This window comes from Centrocercus urophasianus, unplaced genomic scaffold, assembly GCF_019232065.1.
Source record: "Centrocercus urophasianus isolate 14NV4802_14NV808 unplaced genomic scaffold, USGS_Curo_1.0 seq_37, whole genome shotgun sequence".
Lineage (NCBI taxonomy): Eukaryota > Metazoa > Chordata > Aves > Galliformes > Phasianidae > Centrocercus > Centrocercus urophasianus.
In genome coordinates, this window is record NW_024884944.1 from 3,132,775 (window position 1) to 3,154,551 (window position 21,777).

General features: G+C 45.9%; 1 protein-coding gene across 1 annotated transcript in view; it reads right to left on the minus strand.

The window, feature by feature from the left end:
* The window catches only part of UBASH3B (ubiquitin associated and SH3 domain containing B), a 55,599-nt gene that overhangs the window by 22,407 nt on the left and 11,415 nt on the right, over positions 1 to 21,777 (minus strand). The window contains exon 2 of the mRNA XM_042831990.1: positions 441 to 494. Coding sequence (XP_042687924.1) covers positions 441 to 494 — 54 coding nt within the window. The remainder of the gene's footprint in view (positions 1 to 440; positions 495 to 21,777) is intronic.

Genomic DNA, 21,777 nt, shown 5'->3' on the forward strand with positions numbered 1-21,777 from the left:
CCCCTTACCACTACTAAGTAATACAGAAAACTGGATTTTAGTTTCAGACTGAGAGTCTGAAGATGTGACCTCACTCACTGCCTCCGTCTGACATTCAGTGTGCATAACGTGGTGGGGAAAGCACTGAAAATGGCTCAGCATCTCTGAGAAGGCGGCTCTTAGTTTTCCCTTTGGGCATTGCAGTGCAGGGAGGACCGGTTCCTTTCTCTCCCCCTTTTTTGCTATTGCTGGAGATCACCAACTGTCAGACAAGGCTTTTTTCTCCATTGTTTATTTACAGCCCTCAAACACTGGCTCTCTAATTGCAACTGTGTTTCAGGCCGTGTTCCCATCAAAACATCTGCAGTAACATTCTGCTTCCTAATGGCTAAAATCTTAGCCACTAAAGCTGCTCATTTCTTGTACTCTTTTCTGTTTAACATGTATTACTTCATACCAACCAGTCGCATGCTGCTTGGACGCTTCTTCCACCTGTCGATGCCAGTGCTTTTTGTCTGAAGGGAAAGCAAAACAGAGAGCATTTCAGTGCTGGTGATATATGGATAAAGTCACATCTGCTTTCTGGCAAGATAGACATCATTAGCCCCACATTAACTGCGACCTGAGTTCTGCCTGAATTCCCTCTAAGTAGGGTTACATGTTGTGCATACACACAGGAAAAACTAGGAGTCAAACTTTGGGGGTGAAGCTGAGGATAATTAAAAGTAATAATTGCAGCCGCACATCAAGCATGCAAATCATGGGCGTCCTGTGTTGCAATCTCGTCGTGCAATTATTTATCTTGGTCCTAGGACTGCTTTCTGCTGATGTGACCGTGGGTGAGGCTCAGCCCTGACGTGCAGGCATTGCAGCAGCGCTGAGGACAGGAGAGATGCAGTCGCCACAAGGGGGCACAAACCTGAGATTTTCCCGGTTAGAATAACCTGGCAAAATTTACTAGCTCCCTTCGTCCCTTGCTCTGTGAATGTGCTCTTCTTTTGTTTATTTCCCTTCGGGGTGCCTGTATATCCCTTTGCACTCCAGCTAACAAGGCCGAAGTCTTCTGGTAAGCGGGTTTTTGGGTTGCAGAACAAACCCGTGTGGTGCTGCCTTTTTATCCCTGTAGTGTTTCCAAGTGCTCAGCACTGAAATGCAGCTGTGGATCAGCTCAGCTTTGTAATGCTTTGACTGCCAAAGTGAGGAATCCACCCAGAATCCAGAAGGCATAAATATTTAAGAAAAAAATAAGAGTGAAGGAGGCAGAAAGGGATAGAAACGTTAGAGTTTGGGGGCAGAAATCAGACCTCAGCTGAGTGTCGGGAGGCCAACGCACCTTGAATTCATTTCAAAGCTTCCTGCTTAAAGGAAAAAGGGCAGCGTTGCTCTTAAGAGCTGCAGATGTGGTAGGAAGGAGGTCAGACTGAAGGGGATGTTGGTTTAATCTAATTCACAACAGATAATCCCTCGGCACGCACTTGTGCAAAATGGTGTGGGAGGAGGAAGGGCTGAGGAGCACACAGCGTTGGCAGTGGGGTCAAAGGCAGCCCCCTCCGAAGACAGGGGAAGAGGAGGGATCCTGTAGATGGCAGTGCCAGAAACAGATGGGGTGTCTCGGAGCTATTAATGACAAAATCTGGCTGAGGACAGAAAAACTTCCAGCTTACAGTGGCTGGCCTCAAACAGTAACCTACTAAAAATGGTATGTTACAGTTTAATGATAATTCGGAAAGCTTGCTGACGTCGTGAAGCCAGAGGGAATGTGTCTGACCAAAGGGACAGGATCAGGGCACCAAACACCCCATGTTATGTGCTGCAGGAGGGCTGGCTGTAGGAAATGGTCCAGGTGAGGGAAGAGGGTCATGATCCACGGCTCTAGGATTAGGGCAGTGGGGACCCTCCAGCATAGCAGCTTGTGCCCATAGGGCCACATAAGACATTCATCTGCTTACCCGTTGCCCTTTCTGTCTGCAGTGATGACTTTTGCGGGTGCTCTGATAACCATGCAGCGATGTGAAATGTCACCCACTTGGTCACAGACGCGTGTTGTTGACTCAGCTGTGTTTCAGCTCTGCCACTGGCTTCCCCACCCCTTGAATATACGTATTTTTGTTCATTTTGAGAGTAAGAGGAAGGCAGAAAGATAATGCTGCAAAAAAGGGCAGTGTTGCAAATGTGTGATTATGAAAATACTTCCTCCTGAAGCGCTCTGCTGCCCTTATCTGCCAGCGCTCATCTGAGATCCGCTAGTCCCAGCACCTGCCTCTGCAAGGACGGGCCAGCATCGCGGTTGGTTCTGTTCTGCCTGGCTGACCTTTGCCTAGGCTGGCACAGATGCATTTTGCACAGCAGCCACTGCTTTGCTTGCAGTAGTTCTGCAGAAAGCTCTCCCTCTGCACAGGCTGCAGAGCTGTAAGGGAGGCCAGCTGCCTCTGCTGACCGCCTGTGGGTTTTCCTCACTGCGGTTCTATCCAACATTTCTGTTGTGTTGCTTTGCTTGTTTGACCTCCTCCTCTTGCTGAGGCTCTTTCCTACTAAATTCAACTCCCTAACCTTTGCTAGGGAACGCGTCTATCTGTGCTGTGTCCGAGGCAGTGAATTCAGAATGCCCTCCCAGAAAAGCTCTAGCTTGGAGATGAGCAGTTCCTCCTGCTGCAGAGTGCAGGCAGACAAGCTGCTCTCCCTATTTACTCTCTCCAGCCCCCAGAGCAGATCTCTGAAGGAATCTAGCAGGGCAGACGGCTCTGCCACCCACCCTTGTTAACTTGTTGGCTTCATGAATTGATGTTGCCTTGGAAAGCTGCACAGTGGAGTTCTGTTGGGTTTGACTGCAGCTCCCTCCTCACTGCCTTTGTACTCCCAGGACCCCAAAGGGTGTCAGAAGCACGAGGCTGGGCCCCACACACTTTTGTTCATGAGCAATTTCAGAAGGTGCCTATCTCATCCACGGGGACAATAAACTCCCTTTTCAAATTAATTTTCCGTGCAAGGAGGAAATACTGCATAAAGCAAACAAAAGGCAAGGTATATTTTTATCATGGGACCTGAAGCTGAGAAATGTTCTTTTTAATTTACTGCTAGGAATGCTGCCGATGACTGATAGCTCCTGTTTAGGGCAGGCACTGAATCTCTCCCAAGTGGCATTTTTTATAGTCAGGACCTGGAGAGGACCCTTCCTCTGGCTGCTCCTGCTCTGAGGCCCTGCTAGGATCCGCTTCTAAGAAGCTGAATGCTCAAAACCCATTCTAGCTATGCTTGGCCACTTTGAGAATTGGCCTGATTTTCCCAGCTGCTGAGCGGGAGCTGGAAGACAAAACTCAGATCCTGAGAAAAAATCAGGTCGTTTAACTAGGTGATTAGCTGTGGCTTAGGTGCTCAGATTTACCCACGCTGGGTGGCAAGTGCTGGCTGCAGCACTGCAGCTAGGGATAAGAAGTGGTGCTGTGACACGAGAAAAGAAAAAAGCCGGAAAATAACTTGTTTTTCAGAGTCCATCCAACTGCCATCACACTGTGACCATTTCTGGTCATGCCAACACTGCAGCTGGATTCAGAAAGGGTGAGAAGCCTTGTGCAGCATTAGTAGCCACTCAGTCCTCCATATCTCAGCTGCTGCTGCCTCTGGAGATGAAGTACAGGATGCTCAATCAGCAATGCACAGTAGCACCAGACAGCAAATAGAAGAGAAAGGGAAGGAGATGCTACATCCAACTGCAGGTGTGCAGAGGGGGGATGCCAACAGCAGCACCTTCCAAGAGCGCTGCAGGGATTTTAGCTACTACAAAGAATCAGGTATTTTTATTGTTCAACCTCACTCTTCAGTGTCAAGTTGTAAGGAAAGTTTCCCTCTGGTTGAATGGCACTGAGGTACTGTTAGGAAGAGTCCCAGCTAAACAATTGGTCCCTTAGCCTGAGTCATATATAGTATCTACTCTGGAATGCATATTAATGTGTAAGTGGTGCCCATTTTAATCCCAGCCCACTTAATGGGAGAGTGCAGAGCTCTGCACACAACAGAATTTAACTCATTATTGTTGAAGGATTTTTGGCTTCCTGCAATTTCAGGGTAGGAAAAAAAAGAGCAACGGAGTAATGTCAATTCAGCTAGGAAATATATATCAATAAACATAAAGTATAATGGCAAAATCCCATTTACTTCAGAGGAAATGGCTGTAATGGGGAATGATGCATTAACCATAAAGAGAGCCTTTGGTCTCAGTAGCACCACACAGAAATCCTTTGTAATTGCTCAGCTTTCTTATTCCAGTCCAATTTCAAAAAGGAGGGTGGCATTGCTGCCAGCAGTGCCTCGCACACAGGCTAACGAGCAGCAAAGTTAATGCAAATTGCACAAGAGAGGGACAGAGGGACTGGGTGAACTGTTAAGAGGTATTTAAATGCACGGGTTCCATTTTCTCACTACAGTTGAGATGCAGAGGGCAGAGAGCAGTGGATGCACGGCCGTGCTGGGGGTGCACACAGTGCTGGGGGCAGGCAGTGAGCGGGGATCCCCATGCAGGGGCTGAGTCATGCAGTAGGGCTGAGCCCTTGGGTGCAGAGCAGCCATCTCCAGCAGCCATGTCTAATTCATAAGGAGTTGGCCTCTCTGGCTGCTGCCCGGGGCTGAATTTCCCCATTCCTGTTGGCTCTCCTTTTGCTATGATAAGCAGAGATCCTCACCCTGCCATAGGCACAGCTGACCCTTTGGTTTGTAGGAAGGAGCCGGCCCTGTACACTGCTCACAAACGCCAGCAGCAGCCTCTACCTCAGATCCACCTACGAGCTGTCTGCCTACAGAGGCACCAGGGATTTGTGAATGAGCAATGGAAGGACGGAGGCAGCCTGTAAAAGAAAGGGAATGACTAAATCTTCCCTTTCATCGTGCACCTCAAACCTAGACAAACTTCTTATCTGTGAACAAAACCCCTCAGAGGGATGAATTCATCATTACAAGTAGCCCCGAATCTTTGGCCCATAAAATATTTAGCTGTGTAAATAAAGATTTGCTGGAAACTGCATTAAATATGATGGAAGAACTTGGCTCTCTTCATCATTAGGTTCAGTTTGAAGCTGCCTGACATGATAAGATAGGAATTATGGATTGTAATTTATGCTAAAAGAGTTTGAAAGAGGAATGCTGCCCCACGGAACGTTTTTGTTAGGTTATGAAATAGCCAGTCTTATTTTTGCTTGTTTGTGTGTGCACGTAGAATAGGCATTTATACAACCAAGTCTTCAAACAGGTGTGTGTAGCTGTTTCAACCCTGACATTTTTCAGTCTGTGTTGGTAGATGGTAAAAGAATAACAAATAAAATGCTGGCTTGACGGGAGGACACCGGGTATTTGCAGGATGGGGCTGCAGCTGCTGCTTGGAGCACGGCTGTCGGTGCAGAACAGGCTGTAAGGCCAGCACTTAGCGCCCATCAGCCTACCTGAATCTGTATCCTCTGTTATAGCACTAATTAAAGGGAAACAAATATAAATTCTTTGCAAACAATGAAATTCCCAGCTTTTCTGTCTTTGTTTCCAAGCTGCCCCTTCAGTGACATTTGCAGATCCCTTAGTTTTTTCAGTTTGCATCAATTGTTTGTACTGTTAACAGCACAGTAGTAGAAATGTGGCTATTTTGGACTTTCAATAAACAATTGCCCATTGAAGAACAACGTTGCAAGCAAAACTTCTGTCCATTTAATTACTTGATTATTTGTTGTAGGGGAAAACAGCCAAATTCCAAATAATTGACTGCTTGTCTGAAGATTTGCTTTGCTGTCCTACAAACAAAACCAGCCACGTCGAGGTGTTCTTTCCAAACGTTTTGTCTCATGGGTTATTCAAATGCATTCCTCAGAATTCTCAATATTTCATTCAGTTGGTCACCAAAAATCATATGATACCGTTTCTGTTCTCATTCGAGTGACCTTACAGTTATAAATAGGGACGGGACAGGAAGATATCACTAGGGATCATGTTCCTGTTTATGGGGAGGGGGCGGGTAGGTTCCCTTTCTGCAGTATGTAAGGAAAAAAGAAAAACCCGAGTGCTTTTGGAAGGAAGAAATCACTCTAACATAATAAGTGCGTGGCAAGAGTTATTTTTTCTTCCCTTCAGTCCTTCAGGCACTACCTCAGCTTTTCCTTCTGCTGCTTTCTGCACATGACAGAGGACATAAAGCCCTCGCTGTGTTTGACAGAGTTGCTCTCCTTGAAGCCACGTCCTCCCCGAGCTGCACCCTGCGAACACGCGGTTCGGCACAACACCCCAAGTGAGGTCAGCAGTGCTATAAGCAGATCACAGCCAGGCAGAGAACCAGGTCCTGTCTGAAAGATGGGAGCTCTGACAGGAGCTGCAGTGCTGCACGGTGGCTGCTGAGACTGCAAGACGTCAAACTGCGCTGCATCCTGTAGGTCACATAAATATTTACAGAAGGTACCTGACAGCATGACAGGGCTCACTGGTTCTCTTCCTATTCCTTCCGGAGCAGTGGCTGCTTGCTCCCAGCTGGCCAACGCTGAGTTTGGTTATAGGAAAGAGAGAGCAATGGGAAGCACCACCAAAAGGAAGGTCGGGAAAAGCACTGCTATGTAGTCCTAGTTTCCATCACTTAAATGTTCTTTTTTCAGAGGATGGTCCAGCTGGCAAGCTGCAGCCTGGCTGCACCATGATGACCATTACTTTTAAGTGCAAAGAATGAGGGCCTGGGTGTGTGTGTCTGCTTTGGGTGTTGGGTTTTTATGTTATATAAGATTTTGAAGGCGTTCTTTTCCCCTCCCGTAGCACATGTGTGCTAAGTCATTCCCTTAATCCTCAGCTTAGCCAGCTTGTTAAAGCAGAAGAAGAGGGAAGTACAGACTCGTAAAAAGTGTCCGGGATAAAGAAAGGAATGTAGCAGCCATTTAACATTTTAAAAGAGGTATACAGTTTAAAAAGGAAACAGGATATTATTTTCTTTCAAACAATCATAGCACAGCTTTTACGTGGTGCATGGGCTCAGATGTTGGAAGCCCAGTGCTCACTGCCACAGCCTCTCCATTGGGTCCTTGTGTGATGGAGAGATGGGGTGTGGGTACAAGCACATGTAGGGATGTACTGCTGCTGAAACAGAGCCTGGCAGTCTCTGAAAATAACACAAGTCCTGCAGCTGGATGTTTAAGAAAACGCCATCCCCGTGTTCTGTAACAAAGTCATGAGAGCTGGCAGCAGCTCAGCTGGATGATTCACAAAGGTTCAGCGTTTTGCTGCAGAGTGAGAGCTGGGAAAGGTGATAGGGATAATGACTGCAGCTGGTAAAGGGCTGCAGAATTCTGAGGATGTGCAAAATGCAGATCATACAAATCAATTCAAATGAAATAGTTGATAACTGAAGGCCTTTCAGCAGAGGCCTGTCCCATTCAAACACCTCATTTAATACCAGCCAGAGTGCTGCAGGATGACTTAAATGTCATTATTCAATACTCTGTGCAGCACAGGAGGGCAGGAACTTTCATCCCAGTGGCTTTCATACATTTCTAGCTAGCCAGGAGCCAAGTTAGTGGTTTAAGAATGCTGAGATGTATCATCTAGAATTTCAGATAGCTGGATAAGGGATTCTGGACAACCAGAAAGGGAAGCAGTTGTCATGCTGATTGGAAAGAAAGAAGTTCCCTTGCGTTGTTCAAGACAAGCACAATGCTTTCTTCCTTCTCACTACTGCTCTTCCTATATAGAAGTGAGCTGCAGAGAAACAGAGATTTGCCATTTCTCTTGTTTCCTGCCTCCTGGTTCTATCATTGCTGGGGCCTCCTCTCCCCATCCAAGTGGGTTTCCCAGGGTGGGATGGATGGAGCTGGGATGCTGTGTCCACCAGCACCTGCCCCACCATCTGCCACGTCACCTCCTGCTTGGGCCACTGCTTGGTGACAGCACAGCAACGAACAGAGGGCTGTCAGAGGCTGGTGGTGGCACACAGCCTTCCTGCCCCTGTCCCCGCTCTCCTCCTCTCCGTGTAGAATTTGCTGGTGTTGTGTAGATCTTTAGGAAGAAGAAGAAAAAAAAAAATGCCGCAACTAGCACTTTAAAGTGCCGGTGTTAACATTTTCCAGCTTCTTGGGGTTTCAAAACAGGAAGTTTGGGGGTGGTGCAGTTGCACAATTTGCCAGAAAGCTGCTGTTCTGTGAAGTCGGTGACACCGGGTCTACCAGGAACTGCCCTGCCAGCCGCCAAGCGCCGCGCTTTGGGGGATGGATCCTCAGTGCAGTGCTGGGAGGTCTGGATGTGCTGCTCCCAGGAGGTGGCTGTAGCCCCTGGTTAGGGCAGCGTTGGCTGGGTGTGTGCAGAGAGCACGGCCCGGAGCTAAGGAGAGATTTCCCAGCCCCACAGAGGGAAAGGGGTGGAGGTAACATAGGCCAATGTCAACACGATGTGGCTGAAGGCTGAAAGCAAGGCTTTGAGCAATGCAGTTTGGATCTTGTGATGAAGCTTCCTCAGAGGGAGAATGAACAATTTTCTGAGCTTGCTCTGAGTTGACAGAGATGGAACTGTCATTATAATGTCAGACATCAAGGATGAGGCCCGTGTGGCCAAATCCAGTCTGTGTCAAACCCTCTCCACATTGGTGGATGGAAGAGAATATACAACAAAATCCATCTGTGAGCTCCACAGTGAGGTTTTGTGGGCTCGTCTGGAATATAACATTGGTCACTGTGTGAGATGGAATTATTTTCTACCAAAAGAAAAGGCGATGGTTAATAGCAAAGCAGTGATATTTTGTGGTCGGTGTGCATACCTGTCTGCCTGAGATGGATGAGTTCAGACACTCATGTTTGACAGCTGGACTTAGCAAGTTTGGCTGTGTATGCAGGCTTTGCATTTGGAAAAGCTCACTCCACCACCTTACTGCCTTCTGCAGTAGGTATTTTCTGTTCTTTCTAGGCAATGTCTGTTTATCTGGGAGGGACCTTAGACTCACAACTTTGCTGAAAAGGCAAAGCCCAAAGACAGAAAATGAGAAGTAGATGCCCAGGGAGAAGCTAACCATAATCTCACACCTAAAATAGACTCACAGAAAGCAACTAGAAGGAAGTCTAAGAAATTAAGGAAGGTGGAAGGAAGAAGGGTGGGGTGTTGAGATAGTTGGGTTAGAGGCAAGAAGAGGCTCTCAAAATAGCCTCTTGCTCTAGACAGCTCTGTTCAGGAATTATTTTCAGCCTCAGTTGTTTTCAGCAATACAACTATTTCACAATTTTTTATGTAAATCTTCTTTGCATACTGTTTCTTACCATCTAGGTAGGTCCAAGTTGTCCACCATTGCCACGGAGAAGGTGGGCAAGATGCCTGAAGTGCTGTAGGACACGGCGGACAGGAGGGTGAATGGAGCAGACAGCGAGGCAGACCTGACACTGACTCAGGGCTGAAACAGCCCCAGACAGTGCTGGGGGCTGGGAGCACCATGGTACTGGTCGTTGGGTGAGACATCACGTACAGGTCTTGGTCTTGTGTCTCAGAGATCTATGAAGTGTGTGGTTAAACCAGTAACTAAAGCTCATGTCAAAGTTTCCATTAGAAAACATAGCTAGTTAGCAAGCCCAGGTCTGAATTTCAGTGCATCAGTATTTGGTCTCATCATTCTTTAGCCCCCAGCTACTGTGAGTCTTTGCCAGTTTTGGTGAACTCTCTAATATAACCTTGCAGACTGTGGCATTAGGAAAAGTGTAGATAAACGAAGCTGTAACAAATGCTTTGATGGAGACTTCTAAATGATTTCACCTTTAGTTTGCCTATTCTTGTTGCAAGAGGAATAAATTTAGGCAAATGTAGCTACTTCTGGGAGTCCTTCACACTAAAGTAAGTTAGCTATCCAAACTGGAAAGAAGTATAGCTGTGTTAATGTCTGCCTTATCCCACTTGACCAACTTCAGATAGCATAAAAACGTCTGGTATAATTATTTTCCTCTTACAAAATCAGTTGTTGTGGGAAGTCCCAAATTTCAGATTAAATTATCTGGCATTTGTATGTAAGGTCTGGCCAAAAGGCTCTGAAAGGTTTGAATGTTAGCTGTGGAAGGGTTAAAAAAAAAAAAGCCACGTGAAGACACATAGAGATATATGTATATATATGTGTATTTGAACTCTGTAAGGGAACAGGAAATGAAGAATTGTGATAAACTGAGAAATGCCGAGATAAAGAAGGATCTGAGAATGTAATGAGAAAACTTTGTCTCACAGAGGGAGCATTTCCCTGCAAACTTATTGATTTTATATGGCCTGCCAGCTCTAACTCTATTCCTCTATCTGATCATATTCTTGCTGAATAAATAAGTGGATTACAAAGAAAGAAAACAGGAAGACCTTGATGATACCTGGATTTTGTAATCATCCCTACACCAAAGAGTAATTATGCATATATTAACTTCAAGCAGGTACTTACACACTTAAGTGAGATATAAGCAGACGCCAGCTGCTCTTCTGCAAAGCGTTTGCTGAAAGGTTATTGCAAATCAAGCCTTTGGGTCTGTTCTTCCAGCAGAATTTCTAAGGATTTTAGTCAAAGTATTTGCCAAAATAGAAGGAACTCTTTTCAGTACACTGAGACCTAAAGATGTGATGCCACCAAGTGCATTTGCTGGAGCAGTACTGTATTTAACATACATACCCCAACTCACTCCTCCAAAAAGCAAAACTCAACACCTTCCCAGAGCTGCATCCCCCAGCACTGCACAGCCCCACTGCCTCCTCCCACCACGGCATTCTCCTTGATCAGTTCCCTGCCTGCAGTGAAGGGCTCCCAAATCCAGCAGGTATTGGGATGCACTGGTCTCTTTAGTGTTCAGCTCTCCTGTTTGTAGGGGAGTAACTTCACTGGTTTGTGCTCTGAGGTGGCTGTTTGTCATCGCAAAGCGCTCCGTGCTGTTTTACATTCCTGCACATGTGAGGTGTCACCCAGCCCTTCCTCTGCCTCTGGTTTTGTGATGGGGCAACATGACTACTGACTTTCTGGGATTGCTCAGGTGTCTAAACGCTGGGAGATTTGGTGCTTTCTTTAGCAAAGACTTTTGACCGTAAAGCTTTTCAGACAAGATGTGCTGTCTGAGGCCGACGTGGTTTTCCTCACTGTTTTTCCTTTGCCATTCATTCACCAGAGCTGGCTGGCACCTCGCCTCAGCGCTGCACCAGAAGCCTCTCCCATGTGCAGGCACACCTCGTCCCAGTGCCAGGGCTGTGTGGGAGGCCGAGTCTCGGAGGCTTGCCTTGAAGACCTTGCTATCCAGATTGATCTTTTCAGGCAGGTATTGCTGAGCAGACAGACACAAACACGTTGGCATCATCTCCTTTCCATAGCGTAGATCTCCCCCGCAATGGAGTATCAGAACTGATGTGGGGGTGTTTTTCTAAAATTATTCGTGATGCAAACCTTCTACAACCGAGCTCCATCTTATCTATTCTGTGTGTGCTTGATGTCTTGAAAGTGTGTTTTTCTTTGTAAGTGCAACGAATGTGGCAATAATATTTCAGTCTTTCCATCAGGCCAACAGAGCAATGTGTTCTGTGCTGTATGTATGTAACAGGGCCTTAGACATCAGAAGATCCTCTCAGAAGCAAGCCCTAGGAAATGCTGCAGTCATCGGCCGTCAGGCAGACGTGCACAAAGTGTGGCCTTGGGAGTCCTGGCACTGCTGGAGCTGGATGCTCACAGACATCAGGGATCAAATGCATGCTCTGCACTTCTGAGCCATGGGTCCATGGGAGCAGGCAGGACTTTGGTCTGAAAACTGTTGTACAACAGTTGAGATTTGAAAGTGGATAAACTATTCCCAACAGAAGCACTTTTATATGGCTACAACTGTAGACATACTGGGAAAGTTTAGCAGAAGTGATTATCTCGGGGAAGCCGAAAGAGCAGAATGTGTTTTGACAAGACATATGTGTCTGGGGATCTCATGACTGGAGGAACTGAGGCGTAGAGAAAATCACCAACTTATTTTGGCGCTGCAGATCTGCAGCATCCTGTGCTCCCAGTGCTGGCAGCTGCTGCTCCACGCGTGCAGGCAGGTGAGGTGACTCCAGCCTAGCCTCAGCCCTTCCCTATTCCTTGAGCTGGCCTGCTCCTGCTCACCACCCCTGCCTCCCTCAGCCGTTACACAAAACCATTTGCATGTGCTGAGGCTGACGCGAGTATCTGGGCAAATTCTTCAGTAGCAGACAGACTTCAGTACCTTTCCCTGCTCCTCTAAACTTGTTCTTTCCTACGTTACGGTTTTGGGATATTTGGGGATGCTGAGCCCAGTTCTGCATGGATTCCTGCATGGTTGGAGCTGAATGGAGGTTACTCCATCCCGTGTGATGTGCTGAACTGCATCAGGAGCACGAGGCTTTCAGAAGAGCTCAGCGTTAGCCTAATTTGGCTCCCAGTGGTATCGAATGAGGCAGAATGAGGCTAGAGCTGAGCTTCTGAAAGCTGTATCCTATCTTCCTCGTGCTGTACTTGTCTAAAAATAAGGAGTCCAATTAAATCAACGGCAGTACAAAGTATGAGGGAATGCATAATTAATTAAAAAAAATCAAAGGCTGCCTTAAAGCACTGATCAGCATTTAGCAACCCTGCCACTTGCTCTCACTCTTTTCATTCTTCTTTTTGTCACTGACTGCCGTTGTATCTCTTCCCACTACAATCACATATTCTGATAGTACTGCAGCATGGCTGTCTTTGCTCCCTGACTTCTTTCCCTATTGCTACTGTTCTGTGCTCAACACTTCCAAATAATTTCTTTTTGTCCAGTCTCCCCTGTGAGCAGAGGATGGCAAAAGATGTGAGCGCAGGGCTTTGTCACTTCCCCAGCAAGAGCTCCATGCTTTCAGCACAGTGCAAAGGGGACTGGAGAGGATGTGCTGCTCTCAGTTATCCTGGCAGCAGTCCCCAGAAGCTGTGCTGGATTCACAGCCAATCTGGAGTGGGAGCAGAACCCAGCTGATGGTTGGAGTGCCAGCAGTTAGTGGGAAACTAACACAGCATGGAAGGAGAATCGGTGCTGTTTGTTTCTGGGTGGTTCTCCACTGCTTTGCACATAGATTTCTTCATCTTCTCTTCTCCTGGCTGCATTTCCCATTGAATCTGTTGCTTTGTGGCAGTAAATGCAGACAGCTGAAAAGGCAGCTGAGACAGGAGAAGCAGAAGGGTGAACTTAAGCTTCGAGCAAAGGTTGAAGGGTTTTGCTCTGGAAAACAAACAACGCTGGCACCAATTGCTCATTTGGTGAGTAGTTTCAGTGAAGTGAACAAATCTTTCCTTTGAAATACACCAATTCACTGTGTGGGTACCCGAGGGCAGGCATTTAAAATGGGTCAAATGGCTCATGCTGTAGAAGTGACTGTTTGTCCCCATTGCCTGGAGGAAGAGTTGAGGCTACTGGCCCAGGCTGGGGCACTCGGGCATTGCCTGCTGGCACCTGAGGCACCTGGCTTTCTGTGCCCGTTCTCTGCCTCTCATAGTAGTCCATCATCCACCCCTATGTTTCAGCATAGCAGTACAGGTGAAGACAGAACCTCTGTCGTTTGGTAATTGGCCGGTACGGATGAATTCCTGCACACCACCCACATCACAAAATCACCATCAGTTTCCAAGAACTTTACCATTTTTGATAGGAAAGGCAACAAATAGCCTCAACTTTCGAATGCGCTGTTAAAATCTGTTTGTGAGGACCCTATTTTGTTGCTTTTTGTTTTGCTTTCTATGGGTGCTGCTGCTTCACTTAACGAACCTAAGCCTGAATGCCTCTGGCTTTAATATTTCTAATTAAATCCGTGGGCATTTTGGATAAAATACCACACTATTGGTATAAACTTGGCTTAAAGTTAGTAATACCAATTGTAAAGTTAATTAAAATGGTAGAAAAACAAGCTGTATGTTGAAAAACAACAAGAAGGACTGAAGCGTTACGGCAGCGCTGCATTGTGGATGGCACCTATAGGTAACTGAGCTGCTCTGTGCTGCTCCTCATTACAAAAAATTGAAAAATCCCCTTTGCCTTACAGTATATATAGAGGTAAAATAGGGATATGGTGGGGGGTGGCAAATAAATCTAAAGTGGGATGTTTTTCTTAATGTCGGAGGCAACATCAGCAGGTTTTTAAGCACGTAATTTGTAGGGGAAGTGACTCAAATGAAATGATGCACTTTAAAAAATCAGCAAAGTGCTGAGGGCATAATAACCTTAGAGAAAATGTAAGAGCTATTCCATATTCATAACACTGGAGTTCCTCACTCCTCTAATTTCGTTTCGCATTTCTTTTTTCTTTAATGGCACGGCTCCTAATGTCAAGTGATTATTTCAGAATCAATGAGTTTCGTTAGAATACAGAGTGCCAATACATATGCTATCCTAAAATACTACAGACCATGAAGGAAAAATGCATTTTTAAGTTTTAGTGGTGCACTTTTTAAATCCCACTGTTTCCTGATCTTCTCTTCTTACTCTTAAACCTTAATTTCTGCAGTCCTCTGTTGGAAGAGGTGTGGGATGGAAATGAAATGGGGTCAGAAATTCCAATTCTTCTCCCCCTCAATCTGTGGCAGCTCCTCCCACGAATGAGAAATGGGTGGTAGCTGATGGTGGGGAGGTGGCTAATTATCATTATCCCTCCATCCTGTGCATGCATTAACAGGGAGACCCGCAAGAGCACTTTTGGATAACCCTCTATCATTTGAAGGTCTTTAAAATCCCCAGCATTTTCCTCCTCTCTTATCCCAAATCAGTGCGGCTTGAATGAATTCAGAGCTTCACACCTTGTCCACGTCCATGAGGTTGAAGCATCCTATATGGCCTGAAAGCCAACTTTTCCTTCTTTCTTTCCTCTAAGAACTACACGTTTGCAAACAAAATGTGTCACTGTTGAAAACTGCTGAAATTATTCTGCTTTCAAACCAGGATTTATTTTTAGGGGGTGGCTTTTCTGATGAAAATAGAAAATTCTGAGCTACTCTCTAGTGAGGAACTTCCTCCAGCCCTTTTTGTTCTCTCTGATAGAAGCGGTGGGCTGTTGGGGTGGTTCTGAAGGGTCACCTGGGTGCAGCTTAGTGACCTGCAGACCTGGTGGACCAAAGGTAGCGAGCGCTACTGAACAACCCCCTCTGCAAACACTCTGCACGAAGGGGATGGAATTTGCTTCAAAAGAAGTCAAACAATAACCTTTCAATGGATTCCATCACTTCCGCAACAAACAAAACACGATTCGCTTTCATGCTTGTCTTTGTGCCAAGTTCTGTGCTTACAATACAATAGCTGTATTGTTCTTGCAGGCTGCAGGCGAAAATGTATTTTGGTAACTGCCGCTCTTTGTAACACAATTGTCTGATGACAGTTTTTCTAGCAAACCATTAACTCCTTCAGCATGAGAGCACCTCTTCCAAGCAGAGCACGCAGACTCTGGAGCCAGGTTCTCCCTCTAAGAACGTAGTATCAGCTCGGGACTCTCAGTGTTAGATAACATGAAAATTGTGGTGACTCATAGTGGAAAATCATACATAAAAATTACACAAAGACTTATTTAGCAACCGTCTCATGATCTTTTCCTGGTACACAAGTGTGTGAGATATGCTCACACACTCCTCCAGAATAATGCTACTATCTGTCCTGCTACCCCCAGCCCCCTGCAGCTGTCTTGGAAGATATGAGATACAGAGTAAAAATGGACATGTATATTCATATTCACATCACATTCCCTGTTTAGAAGTGAATGAACCCTGAAACAGTTACAATCACTGGTTGGTTTCTGGCAGATAGGCTCATTCCCCCATTTCTGCTCTCACAAAAAGGCGTGCTGCTTTTCAGTGGCTGGGTGACGGATGGGATATTCCCATTCTGTAGATTGCAAAACAGGTATGGAGGTAATAGAAAAAAAAAGAAAGACTTTTCTGGAGCCCACCCGGGATCAGAGCCACGTTGTTCCCCCTCTAATAAGAATCCAGTGGGTGATCTTAGCAGTGAAAGACTGGAGGTGTTGGCTTCCCTCATGGAACTAAACTGCAGGAGCCATGCAAGCCTACACGGTCTGACTGGAAGGAAGGCCGGAGCAGGCAGAGTAGCTGGCTCTTCATGGCAGGAAACATTGAGAACAGTAGTGTGTTTTTTTTCAGTGTGTGCATGTGGTATTTTTGTAATTCAAGATGAAGTCACAGCCAAGCTGAAAACAAACCAAAGAGAAGAGCCAAATGTGTGAGCAAGAATCAGAGAACAATTTCAGCAGTGACTGGGAGTTTAGGAACAGGAGATATTTCATTCTGCATTGATAAAGCTCGTGCTAACATCCTGTCTGTGCTAAGGAGACATGCCAGAGAGGAGAGAGAAAATGGCTTTGCAAAAACAACAAAAACAAGGTTTTCATTTCTCATGAGCACAGGTTCATAAATAAAATGCCAGAAACTGTGCCTGGATTTCTTGAGGACTGAAAAAGTGCATTATCTTGTAGAAAAGGCGTTTCCGTATTACTCATCCTGCCCATCTCCCAGGCAGCACACAACTGATCCCAGCACTCCAGTCTCCTATGCTTCCTTCAGCTCAGCATTCAGAGGCTCAAGGAACGAGGCCAGCGGACCTTACAATTAGCAATGCTCTGCCTAATATTCTGCTGCAATTTGTCTTTGCTTATTTTCATGCATTAGCTTTTATGAACCGCACGAGGCAACCTTAATTGCATTCCCTTCTGACTGCTTAGGGAAGGACATTTTTCACATGGACGGAAGCCAGGGACCTCAGAGATGGAGCACAGAGCTTTGGCAGCCACAGCATGGGAGCACATCCACTGCCCAGTACAGCACAGGGCTGCCAGTCCTACACACCAACTGTTTTGCCAGGTGTGACCACGAGCTCCGTATTTGTCACTCAGCCAGCCAAGGTTTGATTCCTTCCATTCATTCATGGCAGCTTTTTACTCAGTTTCCATGCTTTATGAGTAGCTCTCTGCTGCACATCCTTCAGCAGAACAAAGGCCTTTCTCAGGGTGGGCCTGAGAAAACCCTCCAGTCAGAAGAAACTCTTGCAACCCCCCAGAAGTTTGATCAAAGTCTGTATCAGACACAGGAATTAAAAAGGAAAATGAAAGTGCTTGTGTAAAACCAGGGAGAAATGTAAAGGCTAAAGGCTGCTCTAACCACCAACTATCAACTTCAACTCCCACCCACCTCCCACACACAACTAGAAATAACTTTAAATAATTTATTTGTGCCTATATTGCAGTTACATATTTAATGACTTAAAGGGAGAGTGCTCCACTTAAGAAGATGTTGGGTTTTTCCATAATTTGGAGGTAAATGTTCCCTTCTGTAGGGATTTCAGATTAAGCTTTGCACTGCCATCTCAGGCAGTCACTGCCCTCATTAACGGAGAGAAAGGCACGGCCTGAGCAGGATTACTAGCTGAACTTGGAACACATCAGATTCAGTAGGAGAACAAGGAAAAAGGGAATCCTCCCATCCTGCTCGCTGAACATTAGAAGCAAAAAATCTTTCTCAGCTCCCATCCACTCCTTTTGTTTGCTGCATTTTGTTTTTCGAATCATCTTCACAATTAGTCTGTGCAGTCTTTCTGTGCAATTAGTCTGCAATGTCTTTCCATAGGTAATAATATTTCAGGGGCTCAAGGGGCAAAAATATAAGAAGGAATGTGGCAGGGGCAGGGTGATGGGGGGCATCACTTATAAAGGAAAGAAAATCAAGTGAAGCATCTGCAGTAACACTTCATGTTGGAGTTATCTAAACTCATTAGAGATGAAAACATTATCCAAGCTCATTAGAGATGAAAACATCCGACTGAATCATGTTCTCAACTTTAAAAATAATGGTAAATAGTTCATGTCTCTGGCATTGCCTTTCCTTTCTGTAAAGAGCATCCCCTTGATAGCGATCGCTTTGGTCCAGATGTTTGCAGGAAATTCTGATGTCATGCATTAGGCATATCAGCAAAACAGTACATTTGTGGAGATTAATTTGTATCTTATCAGAGTGAGAAAACTGCTGGATGAGTTTATGGGTTCTCAGCCTTTTTCACCTTGCAAAGGCCTCTCACTGTGCAGGAGAGCTGTGAAACCAAGTCCTGACCTGTTTGCTTAAGCTCCACACTTAGATTAAGACTATTATGCAAGAATAAGTGCTGCTCTTGTTTGTAGGCCGAGAAAATACTCTGTATATCGTGGGTATTCCCACATGGACTTAATTCCCCCCTGGCCCTTTGGTCTGGGCACCGTGGGATGCTTCATGAGCCCTGCCTCGCTGAGTTGGCTAGGAAAATACTGGAGAACCACTTCCTGTTCCATTGATGAGGTGAGACGAGCGGTTCTGCTAGCTCTGCATTCATCTGAGCCCTGAAAGACTCAGCAAAGAGCAGGCAGCATGTGGCACGACCATTTTGTTAACAGAGGAAAGCTCATGATCTTTAAAGCACGGTTTTCGCCTGCTTAAATACATGGTACAGAAAAGCTAATTATAACCCCAAGGCTGACAATTACCGATGATAAACACAAACCCCCAAACAAACCCAACATCTACTCCTTTTCAAGGAGCTGAAGAAATGCTCTTTTAATGGCACAATACCTGGACTACTCGTTGGATTTCTTTTCCCCCCCATGCTTTCCTAGAGCAAATCACTGCTTAGTGGGAGAGCAGAAAGCAAGGATGTTGCCAAACCCTGGCAGCCGTCTGCATCTCAAGCATCTTGCTTTAATTTCCCTTCCTTGGTGGCAGATGGTAGCTTTGCAGAGGTGTTAAATCTGCTTATAACTAATAGGGTGCTGTTTCTTCCAATGCTCCATCTATTTCCACAGGAACAAACCATCAATTCTCACTCTAACACGGCACAGCCCAACAGCCAAGAAACTACGGTTTGACTGAAAAGAATAATAAAAAAAAGACCAAACCACCTACATCTCAAAGAAGCTCCTACTGAACAAATGGTGATAGCCCTGCCTTGTTTACTATACTTTCTCCCTTCTCAAGTATTGTTAGTTGCAGAGCTGAACCCGGAGTGCCGTCCTGCAGAGCTCCTCAGGCATGCTGAGATATGCAGGCTGAGAGATGCGGTGACTTCCTTCAAGCCTGGAGCTGTTTGTTCAAAGGATGAGGAGCAAGCCCTGCCCTGACATGTGCAGCTTAAACAGAAAACGGGAGAGTGGAGTACACGTGGTCCCTGGCATCAAAGGAAAGGTTGGGTGGCTTGCAGAGTCTCCATGTTGTGGAGGAGGTGGTGGTTACAGACTGTCCAAAACTGGGTGCTCATAGGATTTTGAGCTTACCTCCAAAACTGAAGGGTTTTTTTTGCTGCTAAGAGGAAAATCACCGGAGATCACAGCGAAGCAGCTTCCAAATACTGCTGAGCTTTGACCTGACCATGTTTAGGTCATCTTCTGCCTTCCCAGGGCCACAGGGAGAAGTTCCAGCTTTAATCGCAGCATCTGGCCTGCATTCGGTTGTAGAATAGAGATTCATTCATACTATATGGGCAGGTTTCAGTCTTCACTGTCCAAGTGCTTCCGCCCAAACTCATCTGGGAGTCCTTGTCCTGGTGGCCCCCAGCCTTTCGGCCTCTCCTACGCATTCTGCCCAGGGTCAACTTTTTCTTGCAGATGGAAGGAAAGCCCTCTTGCAATTCAAGTGAGGTTCTGGAGACAGGGGGCTTTCCTTGAGCATGGCTTTTACAGCAACCCCTGGTACAGGGTGCCTGGGCTGAATGGATAGAAGAAAGCCATAAATTAGGAGAAATAAGGAGTTTCCCACTGTCACAGTGAATACAGTGACACCTTCTTCTGCCATCAAAAGCTGCTTATTACAGGCAGTCACTTTTACAATGGAGAGGCCGTGACCTTTGTACACAGGTCTAAGGAAATTTAATGGCAACAATCCTGGCGATTGCACAATTTGGCTCGTGTTCCAAATGTAGGTTATGTTAATTCTGGGGCAGATTCTGAGGTCCTTCCAGTTTCTTGCTCAGTCTTTGCTTCCAGCTATTCCTGCGTGGCTTTCCCCGAAGCTCAGTCATCCCCCTAACAATAAACTCAGCTGTGAATCAATGAAATTAGGTGCCAGGATCTGCTTATATCACACCCTTACATGAACGGGTTTATAACTCTGTTCATCCCAGAGCTGCTCAGAGAAGAAACACATGGCTGCTTGGCTTGCTAATGGCTCACTCCTGGTCTTGCTCACAGATTTCTGGGCTTTTAACTGACCACTTCCATGGGATGCTTTTTTGCTTCCTAGTACAAGAAAACACAGCTTTAATAGCCACCAATGTCCATTTGTCTGGACTCTTGCGGTAACTTACATCCTCAGGGTCTCTCAATTTCCTTCAAAAAATCAATAAGACCAGGCTCATCCATACTGTATTAGCTGTGATTTGATTACAAGTCATAACTGTGCTCCCATTGATTTTTATGTGGCTTTGTGGCACCCTTTGAGACCTCTCCAAACCTGCTAGTGGCCTTGCTGTAGGATTTGGTGGGGTTACGGCAAGCACATCAGCTATGGAATTGTTAACATCCATTAAGGCTATGATCAAAACATATCTGACTCTGTACCTCCTATTTTGTCAAAACCTGAGCTAAAAGTAATAGCTAAAGCTTTGCCAAAAGTGTTTAAAACAACTAAGAGTGTGCCAAGTCTGTGCTGTTTCCACGATGTGTCAGTCTTTTAAATAGACCCACCTTAGTGTCTTAGGTGTCTTTTTGGGTGAGCAGACATTAGCCTTCCAAAATTCAAAGTCCTCTCTGCTGAACTGTGTTTCTAAACTCAGGATGCTTCTCACATAACTGGGGATATGCCTAAAAGAAAAGCTTAGGAACCTGGGGCACCTTCTGGAGTTGCTTGAGATGGTTATGTACGGAACCCAAGACCTGAGCTTTGAAGTCAAGAGCACAGGCTGCCCAGGGAAGTGGTGCGGTCACCATTTCTGGAGGTGTTCAAGAAATCCATGGATGTGGCACTAAGGAACAAGATTCAGTGGGCAGTATTGATGGTAGGTGAACGGTTCAACGAGATGATCTGAGAAGTCTTTTCCAACCTTTATGACTCTATGATTGTAAGGCTATTTGTGCTTGAAAAAATAAGCAAACAAACTGAGATACTTATAGGACAACGTGTTGTGGAGTGGTGGAGGCCAAAGTGTAAATAGTTTAAGAAGATGAAATATGAATTAGGATTGGCTTCGTGATGGCCATCAAGCATCGGGGGCCAAATGCAAAGTTTGGCTCACTGAATCTCCGAGTCACTGCTTGGCACAGAGTAGGAAAAGAAGAGGAAGAGCTTTTTAGTGGCATATTAAACCAGAGAAACATTTCATTTAATGGGCTGTGCAAGCCTGATGCTTTTATTTATGTGCGTGCATTAAAGGAAGGGCAAGCTGTTACTTCTTGCAGTGTGGAAGAATGACTTCTGGCATCCCATTCGTATCACAGCAGGCCAGGGCTGGTCACTGAGCACAGGGTGATAACGGTGGCAGAGCCCTGCTGGCTGCAGGGCCTGCGACTGCTCATTTATCACTGTGCAAATGCGATCAGAATTAAGCCCATTCATTTCCTGAAACCACTGGCTCACATCCTGTACATGTTCAGCCATGCAGTGGTGTGCATCTTTTAAGTGAAACCACAGAAACGGGCCTTGCAGGGCCGTGTCTACACACCACTTTCCCCAAAGCTCTGTTCTTCTCCATAAGGGACTGAGGATGATTTGCTCAGCTTTGTGAGCTTTCATGCCCACAACAGCTCGCTCTTAATCCAGGCCACAATTTGCAAAGCATGAGTGTAACAAATGTAAGACACTGTGCAAACAGAAGACGTTATTCGCCA